Below are 10,764 nucleotides of genomic sequence, written 5' to 3'. Positions count from 1 at the left end.
GGGGGGGGGGGGGTCCTATAAAATTACCAGGAATAAAAAAAAAATTGGAGGCCATATCTGCAAAATGTGCAACATCAGGAAACATTCAGTACCAGCTGCTCGTGCGCGCATGGAGGGTTTTTCTATCTCATTTATCTGGAGAAAAGGAAAAAAAAAAAAAACGCGTCGTCAGTCATCGTTCGTCCCCAGAAATGACTCCAGCACGTGGCACCACACGGTCGAACCCCTCGCCACATTTACCTTCAGCTCCTCGCGGTGATCTGACGCCCCCCTGCTCCGCGTCGGACCTCTTTGGAACCACACAACGCGCACACGGGCCTGTTTCCAATCTGAGGACATGCGTGATGAATTTGGGAAATCATCTGCAGCTTTGCCTGGTACCGTGGAGCCCACCCAGTCCGGACCCAGTCCCACTTCTGCCCCGGGGTATCAATACGATTAGAGGCAGGAAATGTGGGAATCCCCAACAAAGGGCTCCATCATTAAACACAAACAACCAGAGGCCTCCCAACAATACCAAGAGCGCCCTCCTCTCCTCTCTCCTCTTTTATGTCTGCGCAAGTGAAAATCTATTACTTTCATCCCCACATCAGCGTCCTGCTCTCGGCTGCCCATTATTAAAGAAGATAATCTCAGGGGGTTATTGCGGATTTTTAGGTCTGAGCCCAAAATGGAAAACAGAGTGCGCAGAAGTCTCAGCCTCAGAAATCTCAGGTTATGCAGATTAAATATTATCCCTTCTCCATTTCACACATGGGGGGGGTTTATTTTCAGTCTGCGTCTGAAGCGGAGCCGAGGTGTGAGTGAAACCTCTTCACAGTTTACGCAAAGACGCCGCGATGCAGAGCTGCAGGCGACAAATTATTATTTTCGCAGCAGCACAAAATCAGTCATTGCAGTTTTATCCTCTGTTGAACGTCTGAAAACGTGTAATTGTGCGTCAAGTGTGTGCGTAAAGTGCGGCTGCAGGAGGCTTCCAGGGCGGATTAAGGTTTAAGTCCCTGCCTCACGTGGAGAAGTGTTTGGGGATTTCCCCCCTCGGTGTTAAAATTCGTGACGGTGATCTGATGTCCTCAAATAGTCTCTTTTATTTTCCCTGACGCAGAGTTTTTTTTGTTTTGGTCCCCTTCTTCTTTTAAAATACACTTTAAAGTAGTTTTCAACAAAGAAAACATATTTCACTGAACTTTATTTGTGTGTTTGACTCTTGAGACTTCTAAAAATAAAACTTACTTAAAAGTTAAAGCTCCATAAAAGCCGTGGATCATATTGACCAGAAGCTTCTTTTTTTTTTACTCAGGTTGATCAAACTGAACATTTCATCACGACTCTGAAAATAGTTTTATTCCTCTCCAGATAAAATTCCTGCTTTGGGTCGTTGTTCATGCGGATGTTTTTAGTGGCTGGTTTTCCATCGCCCGCGTCCACTTGGCACTGATGCGCGGATGATGATGATGATGAGAGTGCGCTCGGAGGCTGGTATATCGGCCTCCTTGGTACCATTTGCGTCGTTTCCATTGGTCAGGATTCTTTTCCTCGTGCCTCGACGTGACATCACATCCACCCGACCCGCAGGAAAGCAGCGGAGGTTACAGATGATGTTGGACACCTCGGAGAACGAACGCACTTTTACGCGTTACGCACAATCACTCGCCGACTGCACTTTCGCTCTTTGAGGCACCAAAATAAAGGAAATCAGCACCGATGTGTTGCGGTTTGGAGAATCCGGTCCCGGAGAAGTAGGGGGAGGAGTGAATTCGGATTTTCACCGTTGCTTCTTTTTTTTTGTGAATGGAGATGAGTCGTGCGTAAAAACCTTCCCGGTTCAGGAGAAGAGCTGTCACTCTCCCACCTGTTGGCAGGTGGTGTCGGCTTCACCCGCGGAAATCTACTATGACATTGGGTTCGGAAGTCATGGAGGATATTGTTATCGACGTAGTAGGGGAAGGACTCAAAGATAACGGAGAGGAGCAGCCGGAACCTCTGGATGAGAAGGAGCAAGACACGGAGACTTCCTCCAGCAGCCCGAGCAAAGACCGGGACACGTACAGCCCCGTTCCGGTGTGTGGGGCTCCCGCTAAAACCAAAGGTCCCACGTCGGTGAAGCCTCCATACTCGTACATCGCTCTGATTACCATGGCCATCCTGCAGAGTCCGAAGAAGAGACTCACCCTCAGCGAGATCTGCGACTTCATCAGCCACCGCTTCGTTTATTACCGGGAGAAATTCCCCGCGTGGCAGAACTCGATCCGGCACAATCTGTCTCTTAACGACTGCTTTGTAAAGATGCCCCGGGAGCCCGGGAACCCCGGGAAGGGCAACTACTGGACCCTGGACCCTAACTCCTCGGACATGTTCGAGAACGGGAGTTTCCTGCGGCGGAGGAAGCGCTTCAAGCGGCAGCACTTTCGCTTCGACCCGCTGAAGGAGCAGCACCTGGAGCCCAGCGGACTGCACGGCTTCCCGGGCGCGTACGGCCTCGGCACGGCGGCTCTGCAGCTGCCCAGCCTGGAGATCTACCCCTACCTCCATCACCACGCGCCCTCGACGTGCGCCGCCGCCGCCGCCAGCATCCCACCTGTCAGCAGCATCCTGCCGGCTCTGTCCAGCTTCTTCTCCCGCAGCGCGCTCACAGCCAAGGCGTTCCTCCAGTCGCAGCCGGGCATCGAAGCCTTCTCCCCGGCCCAGTGTCCTGCCTACTCCTCCCCTCTGACCTCCGGCGCTGCGTACGGCTCCCCGGCGCTGTTCCACCCGGCGGCGGCTCCACACTTCCTCAGTTTACAGCAGGAGTACCAGAAACTACAGACTCAGCGCGCAGGCACCGTGGCCCTGGTCAAACACATCAACAGTAATAATGAGTGATCACGTTCAGGCCGCTCGTGTTTCCTCAGGTAAAACAGACAATTTAAGAAGCTCCGAGTTTCTGCAGCGATGAAGATGGATGATCTGTTTTTAAAGAATGTTGTAGATAAAAAAAAAAAAACAACTCTTCCCTTAATTCTTCCTCTTTTTTGGATAAACCCGTTTTTTTTATTTGATCTTTAATTATCTTCTTCTTTTAAAAACAAAAACAAAAAAATATTTAAATGACGAGTTTCCTTTACGTTTTTTTTCTGGAAATAAAAAAAGTGAATATTTAAACTTTGCGTTCAGTTGTATTTTGTGCAGATCCGCGCGCTCATGTTTAATTATTTACTCACTTTCAGGTTTGAAGATGTGTTTTATTCCTCTCGTGTTTTCTTGCTGAGCTGAATTAACACTTGGATCAAACTCGTGATTCTGATATTCAAACAAACGATTCTCGAATATTTAAAGTAACTATTTTTTATTGAAAAGTTATTCAAGTGTTGCATTGGCAGTTAAAGAAAATGTATTAATGCAAATATATAAACCTTCCGTTTAAATGAGCTGCAGGTCCATGAGGCCTCACACAATCAATCACAGATCAGTTGCGTAATTATAAATCACAGGGAGTTATTTATTATAATGTGATGATAAAAAAATAAAATAAAACTGCAGTGCAGCTTGTAAAACAATATTTATATTGTAAAATATTAAATTAGTAAAGTGACCTTTTGCACCACGTTGGATAAAATCCTGGTGCGTCAGCGTCAAAGTCAGTTTGGAAACTTCAGGATTAACTTTTAAATTATTACAATAACATTATTTTAATGTTGTATAATGATTTTATATTATACAGTTGTCGTGCAGTTATAATCAAACAGGAGGAAGTGGAGTGTTAATCAGCAGCTGATGATCTTCACACCAAAGATAAGAGCACAGGCCAGTGTGTGTGTGTGTGTGTGTGTGTGTGTGTGTGTGTGTGTGTGTGTGTGTGTGTGTGTGTGTGTGTGTGTGTGTGTGTGTGTTGCTGTCTGATCGTTTATTATGAGGAAGATGAAAATATGTCTTCATCATTTAATTTGAGCACATTAAATATGTTCCTAAAATAAATAGATGAATTCATAATTTTAATAAAATCTTACGTGAGAAATGATAACTTTCAAAATATATTTTATTCTCATTGTGGTTGATTTAATTAGAATTTAGTTTATTCTTCTTCTAAAATAATAATCCATCAGTTAATTTTCACCATCATAAAAGTTGACTTCTTCCTGTTCAGTGACTTTTCACAGTTTGACCTCTTACAGGTTTTTTTTTCTTTCTTGTCTCTATAAAAGGTGAAAACTGAGCTGGTGGAATCAAAGTCAACATGATTAACTCATCATCATCATAATCTATAACAAACTGAAACTAACAGACGTGGTGAGATGAAGCTCCTCCACCCACGGGCCTCCATGTCACTAATTCACATTAACTGATTTATTTTTCCTTTCTTCTTCACTTAAGCGAAAGCAGCGCCTGCTCTGCACCGAGGATGACAGTAGTAAAATAATTCTAGGTTTCCGAGCATGGAAGTATTTATTTAATTCTATTCTGAGTCTGGTTTAGATGGATTACCACGCTGGAGCTGTTGGACGGAGCTGATGGATCCCACCACACGCTCAGTGCTTCAGAGACTTTGGCACAGGGAGACACTGAAACAAATAAAAAGATTGTTACCTGATGCTGAGCTGTGAAGTTGCCCACTCCTGAAAGAGAGAGAGAGAAAGAAGAGCTCCCTCTCATTCTCTCCTTCTCTCACTCAGCCTCCTCTTTTCTTTGTTTTGCTCCATTCAGAGACATCTTCACAAACTGGCCCCTTTTTTTTTTGATGGTTAGATTTAATCCAATCTGTTTTGAGGTTTTCTCCCTTTTTTTTTTATTTCCCCGTAGCCAAATGTCTAATATTTGCACTGCGGATCTTAAACAGTGCGGCACGAGCTGTGGTTGAAATGAGATTCATATCACACACACCACAGTATTTCTGCTATTAGAACTCATCTGATTTAACAAGATAACAAGAAGTTCAGGTCTTGTGTCTGCAAGTCATTGATGCACCTTCTGCACACAATCCCAGCGTGGTGTTGAGCTGCGGTGCTTCTCCTCACTGCTGCCTTTTAACCTCCTGCATCAAACACACTCAGATCCCTGAAATACACTGGAACCTCTGTTTTTACTGAGCTCCAGTTGTTCTCCTCGTGCACCTGCAACATGCAACAACTCCCAAAAATCTAAAGCTCGACTCATTTTCATCTTTCCCTGCGTTTAAAGTTTTTAATCTCACCTTAATTCACCTCCCACTCTTCTTGTGTGAGATGATTCATCTGCTTAAAATTAAATGTTCTGTATTTATTCCTCAGGCTTTTGCTTTTCCTCTTGTTTCTTCTCTGTCTTTTTCCCTTTGAATATGTTGTTTAGTCAGTGAGATCTCCGCCTCAACATATTCAGAGGTAAAGCAAAGTGTGACTGAATCTTTCGTCATTGTAATCTTTCATTATAATGAGCCTGTTTTCTCAGCGAGAAACTAAGAGAAGAGAAAGTGAAGCAGTTGCAGCAGCTGATCAGCAGCCGAGGGGGGGGGGGGGGGGCTGTCTTTTCTTTGGAGGGGGGTGTTGGGAAGCTGGTGCACCTGATAAAATAAGCAAGTCAGACACTCCAGACTCTGTGTGTGTGTGTGTGTGTGTGTGTGTGTGTGTGTGTGTGTGTGTGTGTGTGTGTGTGTGTGTGTGTGTGTGGGGCTATGACTGCACATCAGTTTTCCATCCTGAAGGAGGTAAAAGTTGCCAGTTGCGCCGCCGAAACTCTTTTGACTTTTTCCCTTTTTTCCCCCTTTGTGCGTCATTGAGTGTGACACGGTTTATTAAATCTTCGCCGGTATTAAAAAGGCAAAGCCTCTTTTTAATGATCAGCAGCAAGATTTTCCTGTTTTTTAACTTTTTCTTTTTTTTTCCTTCCTTACTTTATGGCCCTTTTTTCATTTTTGAGACGTCTCAAACTGTAAAATTTAATGTAATCTGCAAAGTCACTCAGAATCTGAAACAAGGGCATTGTGTTTCAAATTGAATTTGTCACCAGAGAACTTTACTCGGTGTCGTATTAAGAAGATTCATGGCCGGAGTGGAAGTCATGAATGTAGGTTTATGTGACAACCTGTCAGTGGTGCACGCCATGTTGCAGCATTTCACTTCCACGTGGATGATCAGCTCCGACTTATCGCAGCTCTGATGTGGACGTCGTCTCTCTGGGAAGAGCGAGACGGTTGAGTCAGATCTGCATTCATGCCTGACAGTGCCGCTCTGCCATGCTTTCACTCTCCACTCACAAAGGCCAAACCAAACAGGCAAGATAAACTCCAACTCCACTGCTCCTGCTTCCAAAGGCCCGCAGAGCGGTGCATTCTGGGATGTAACCCCTGCAAGTTCAGTTTAGGAAAAGAAAAATCAATGAGGCCATGTGTGTTTTTTCCAGAAGAATTTGAAATGCATCATTTGGACTAAATTCCCCTCAAATATTTTTCCTGTCTTGCAGCATGATGGGTTTTTTTCTTTTTTTCTTTTCTAATTTGGAGCAAGCGTAAAAATTCACAAAGATCAGAAAGTTCACCAATTCAGGATCTGACTCAGTGTCAGTGTTCTACATCTTATCTTCAACCCAGAGTGTGTCAAGCAAAAATCACTGGGTTATAATTGAGCACCGAAGCAACACGTTATTGTTTCCTTGTTGATCCAGTGTTAGTGATAATGTTTTTATCAGTATTAATAAGTATAATATAACAGTACAATATATCTATTTTGAGTTTTCACGTCATTATAATCCTTTGTCCCGGGTGAATTTCTGCCCTCGCTCAAGTTTTAACGTTTCATTTAGTTCAAAACTTCAAGTCAGTGTTAGTTATATCTTATATTATTGTAATTTAACACCCAAACTAAAACATAGTAGAGTTGTGAACTGTTGTATCTGATTTAATAACATGTTTACCCAGCAAACAGTAGTGGAGGTCTCATCCACGTGGATTTAAACGACTGAAAATGAATCTGTGACAGTTTCTTATGTTTAACGCTGCGTCAAAATAATCATATTTTCGGATGAGAAATTAAAAAAATAACATTATAAACAAAGCAACTGGTAGAATCGGAGTTTGTGGAATGGAAAGGCAGAATAGGAGTTGTGGTTTTTCAGTTATCATTTGTAAATCTCGCACCTTTCTGCTGAGGCAGATCACAGCTGAGCTTTTCTCTCCTCTCACTTTAATGGCTGACTTCCACAGGCCTCACTCGTTCTTTGGCGTTTGCTTTTCCTGGCAGGGCCAATCCCCTCTGCCCTGCTTCAGGGAGTTATTCAATTATAAATCTTCCACCCTCCTTGCAGCAGTAACCCACACACACACATATATACACACACACACACACACACACACCCCTGCCTTCCCTCTCTCACCGGTCTATGTGTTGCCCTGCCAAGCCCAGTAAAACACACTGCTCCGTTGGTGCACCCCTCTCCAGTCTCGTGCCCAAGAATTTATTATGCTCAGGGTGGTGAGGCGGAGTGCGGTGTGTTTTTGGAAAAGGGACCCCCCCTCTAGCCCCAGTGCCAACAGATGACAGTGACATATAGCAGGAAAGCCACCCAGAAGGAGAATGATCTCACACCTCAGCCACGCGCTCAGAGTGGGGTGGGAGAAAATAGAGAGATCTGCAGCTGGGGGGGGGGGGGGGACAATAAAATCAAGATGAAGGGGGAAATGTTTAGGAGAGGATGAAGGACTGAGAAATAAAAAGGTAGAAAGAAGAAGAAAAAAAAGCAAACACCAGCGACTGAAAACAAACAGCGGATGATCTAATGAACCCAGAAATGACCGAGACGTCTATAAATACTTTAAATGACTTTGCTGAACTTAAACATTTTGTCCCGACGACTTCTTACGTATTCCGTCCTCGCCCTCGGACGGTCTGCAGAGAGTGCACTGCTCCATTAGGCCTCTTAAAATCCACAGTTGCATTTAAGGTTTTACTGCAGATAGATCCTCCTCCATTCCACATCTGTTTCTCCAAAAAGCTTGTGAAGCAGCCAATCTGTAAGTAACTGGCAAACACTTGGTCTTGACACCCCCCCCCCTTGTTTCACTCTATTTTCAACCTCCCTGGTGCCGGTACTGTTCCCCAGCTGGCGACCTCATGCCCTCACGCTGTCCATGGTGCTTGGCATCGCCGCACCGTTCCCCCCGCCAGGTTTCTGCATATCCCCACATGTCTGCGTGCGTGTGCGTCAGCGTGTGCGGTATCCGCTGCAGGTACAAGGTCTCCGAACACCAAGAGAGGTGCTCACCCTTTGCAGGGCCGACATGAAAGGCGGCGGCAGCGTGATGTCACCCACAGCAGCCCCTAAAACACTTATTGCACTAAATGAGAGCCATTAGCCGCACAAACAAAGACTTTAAACGCTGTCATTTAATCATAAGGGGAGCAGGAAGTATAATTAACATCTGGGCCGAGATGTGTCAGCGAGGGGTCACCCCAGCTCTTGTAGCGTCCGAGGCCCCGGCGGTCGATGCGCGGCCTAATGAGAGCAGTAACCCCAGCCTGGCCGTGGGCCGCCCGCTCCCACTGATCTCTGAGGAAGACAAAGTGGTCCGCCTTCCACACCAGGCATCGCCATGAAGCGGAGGATGTTTGAAAAGCAGCCAGTTAATAGTTGGAAACCTCCCTCGCTGCCTCTCTCTCTCTCTCTCCATTTACTCACCCTCCTTGTCTCTCTCTCTCTCTCTCTCTCTCTCTGTCTGTCTGCACTCTCCCTCTCCACCTCTCTCCCCCATTACATTTGGTTTTCTCCCCTCAATAACGTCTGCAGTGGCACATTACAACTTGGAAATGGATTTTAGAAGGGAGTAGAGAGAGGGTGCCAGAATGGGAAAAACATGGATTGGCTCAATGGGAGCAGAATAAGTGGGCATGCCAAACCTCACGCTTTGTAAGAAACAAGAAAAAGACCCCTTTTTACATTAGTGCCCGGAGTTAAGGACCAACCGCATCGTGGGGGGAAATCAAAAATCCCACCCTCTTGGAAAAAGAGAGGATGAAAATTCCAGACGGTGAATTGTCACCTCATACGAAGGAAAATTGTTTCCTCTCCGGTGTCACCAGAGTGAACACGACTGAGGCCGCCGGTGTCAGAGGACAGGCCGTGGTTTCTGTTATCGCTCCTGCAGGTCTGTGTGCTCAGGGAACTGTAAAGCCAATTCATGGGCCTGCAAACATCCTGCAACAGCAACATAAATCCACTAATTCAGGCCTTTGTGTTTGGTAATGGATGTTGTGCCGTACTATGTAGATGTGATATGATAGGATTGATTGCTCTGAGGAACGCCGAGGCTGCTTTCTAGCACCGCCCTGCCACCCAAACTGTCGGCCAACGAGCCGTTCATCCCCATGTTGCCTCTGTTGGTGGTCCCTGGTGTAAGCTATATTTTCCCCTCACTTCTCCCTCTCTCTCTCTCGCTCTTTTTTTTTATAGCTAACACAAAATTGTTCCTAATTCGCTGCTGCTAGAGGGGGGTAATTTGCGGCTTTTGGCTGAGTGTCGCAAGCCCCAAATTTGAAAAAGCTGCTGAGTTGAAGGCGTTCTGTGAGAGGCAGCAGCAGCAGCAACAGTAGGGAGAACAGAGAGGGAGCAGGGTGGCCTCCATTCAATCAGTTGAAAAGGAAAAACAGCAAAACATGATGAGCCTCAAAAGGCAGAGGGCTGTGATGTAATAATAACTGTTGGGTAACGTGAGACTCAGCCACTAATAATTGTGGCTGTTTTAATGAAATTACTGCGATTATGTCTCCTCTGCTTTTCCAAGTTAATATGATTTTCGATTGAGCCGTTAGCGTGAAACACTTCTAATCAGAGTGTTCAGGCCAGAATCATGTGGCTCATATTTCATCTGACTTTAGTTTCTCCGAGATAAAAACTCTCAGCTGACTCTGACAAGAAAAAAAAAACATATTCCTCGAGTCAAAATAAAGAGAAAGCTGGTTTAACAATTATCTCCCAGACTCAGGCCGCATCCACACTTTTCATTTGCCAAACAAAACGAGCTCTGTCCGTATTGCTTTTGAATCAGTTTTAATCCCCGTCCATTCTAACAAACCTTCGTATATCAAACCGATGGGATCGTCTCGTCTCCTCCACATGTAAACATTGTATTTACTGTAAAATGCAGAATTTAACTGCAGCAAGGTCGGTAACGCTTAAAATGAATTATCCACGTTTTGTTATTTGAGGCTAAAGCTGTTTTTTCTTCCGTCATGTGATAAGAGCCTGACGAACCAGCGAAGACTACGTCACGACCGAAATGAGCGTCTATACGTCAAACACTCGTCCAGACTAATATGCAGCCCCGGAGTTTTAAAACTAAAACGCAGAGTTTCTCAGCTTCCGTTCAAACTAGTGGAGTTCCTCAAGCTTCCGTGCTCGGCTCCACTTTGGTTTCCAACCTAATGAACAACTAATAGTTATGCAGACTTTGGCTCTTCCCTCCGATCGCGCCGCAGTTATTCAGTATCTGATACAGCTGTGGTCGAATGTAGCACACGATGGGAATAACTGAAATCAAAACTAAAATAAAACTCTCATAATGTTTTCAGTTATTCTGACCTGAGGGTGACTTCAGTTTCGGGGCCTGCAGACAGTCGCTGCTCGCTGTGCGCTGGAGGGCGTCTGGGTCTCTGCACCCAGAGGACCATGTTCCCACAGCTCCTCTGTGGCCTCGTCAACACCAGGGCCCTGAGAGGTGCTCTTTCATTTTGATTAACAGGCCCCTTCACACTCTCATCCCATCCTCGGTGGTTCGCTCTCTCTTCGGGGGGGAAGCCCACATGGATGTTTTCCTTTTTTATC

At 45.4% G+C, this 10,764-nt stretch overlaps 1 protein-coding gene across 1 annotated transcript; it reads left to right on the top strand.

The window, feature by feature from the left end:
- Positions 1 to 311: 311 nt before the first annotated feature.
- Positions 312 to 3,157, top strand: foxd7 (forkhead box D7). The gene has a single exon (XM_020110020.2). It carries the CDS (start codon positions 1,894 to 1,896, stop codon positions 2,860 to 2,862), a length of 969 nt encoding a protein of 322 aa, XP_019965579.2. The 5' UTR covers positions 312 to 1,893; the 3' UTR covers positions 2,863 to 3,157.
- Positions 3,158 to 10,764: the final 7,607 nt, after the last annotated feature.

Source organism: Paralichthys olivaceus, chromosome 5, assembly GCF_024713975.1.
Source record: "Paralichthys olivaceus isolate ysfri-2021 chromosome 5, ASM2471397v2, whole genome shotgun sequence".
NCBI lineage: Eukaryota > Metazoa > Chordata > Actinopteri > Pleuronectiformes > Paralichthyidae > Paralichthys > Paralichthys olivaceus.
The sequence above is the reverse complement of the archived record's forward strand: the minus strand, read 5'-3'. Positions and strand labels throughout refer to the sequence as shown.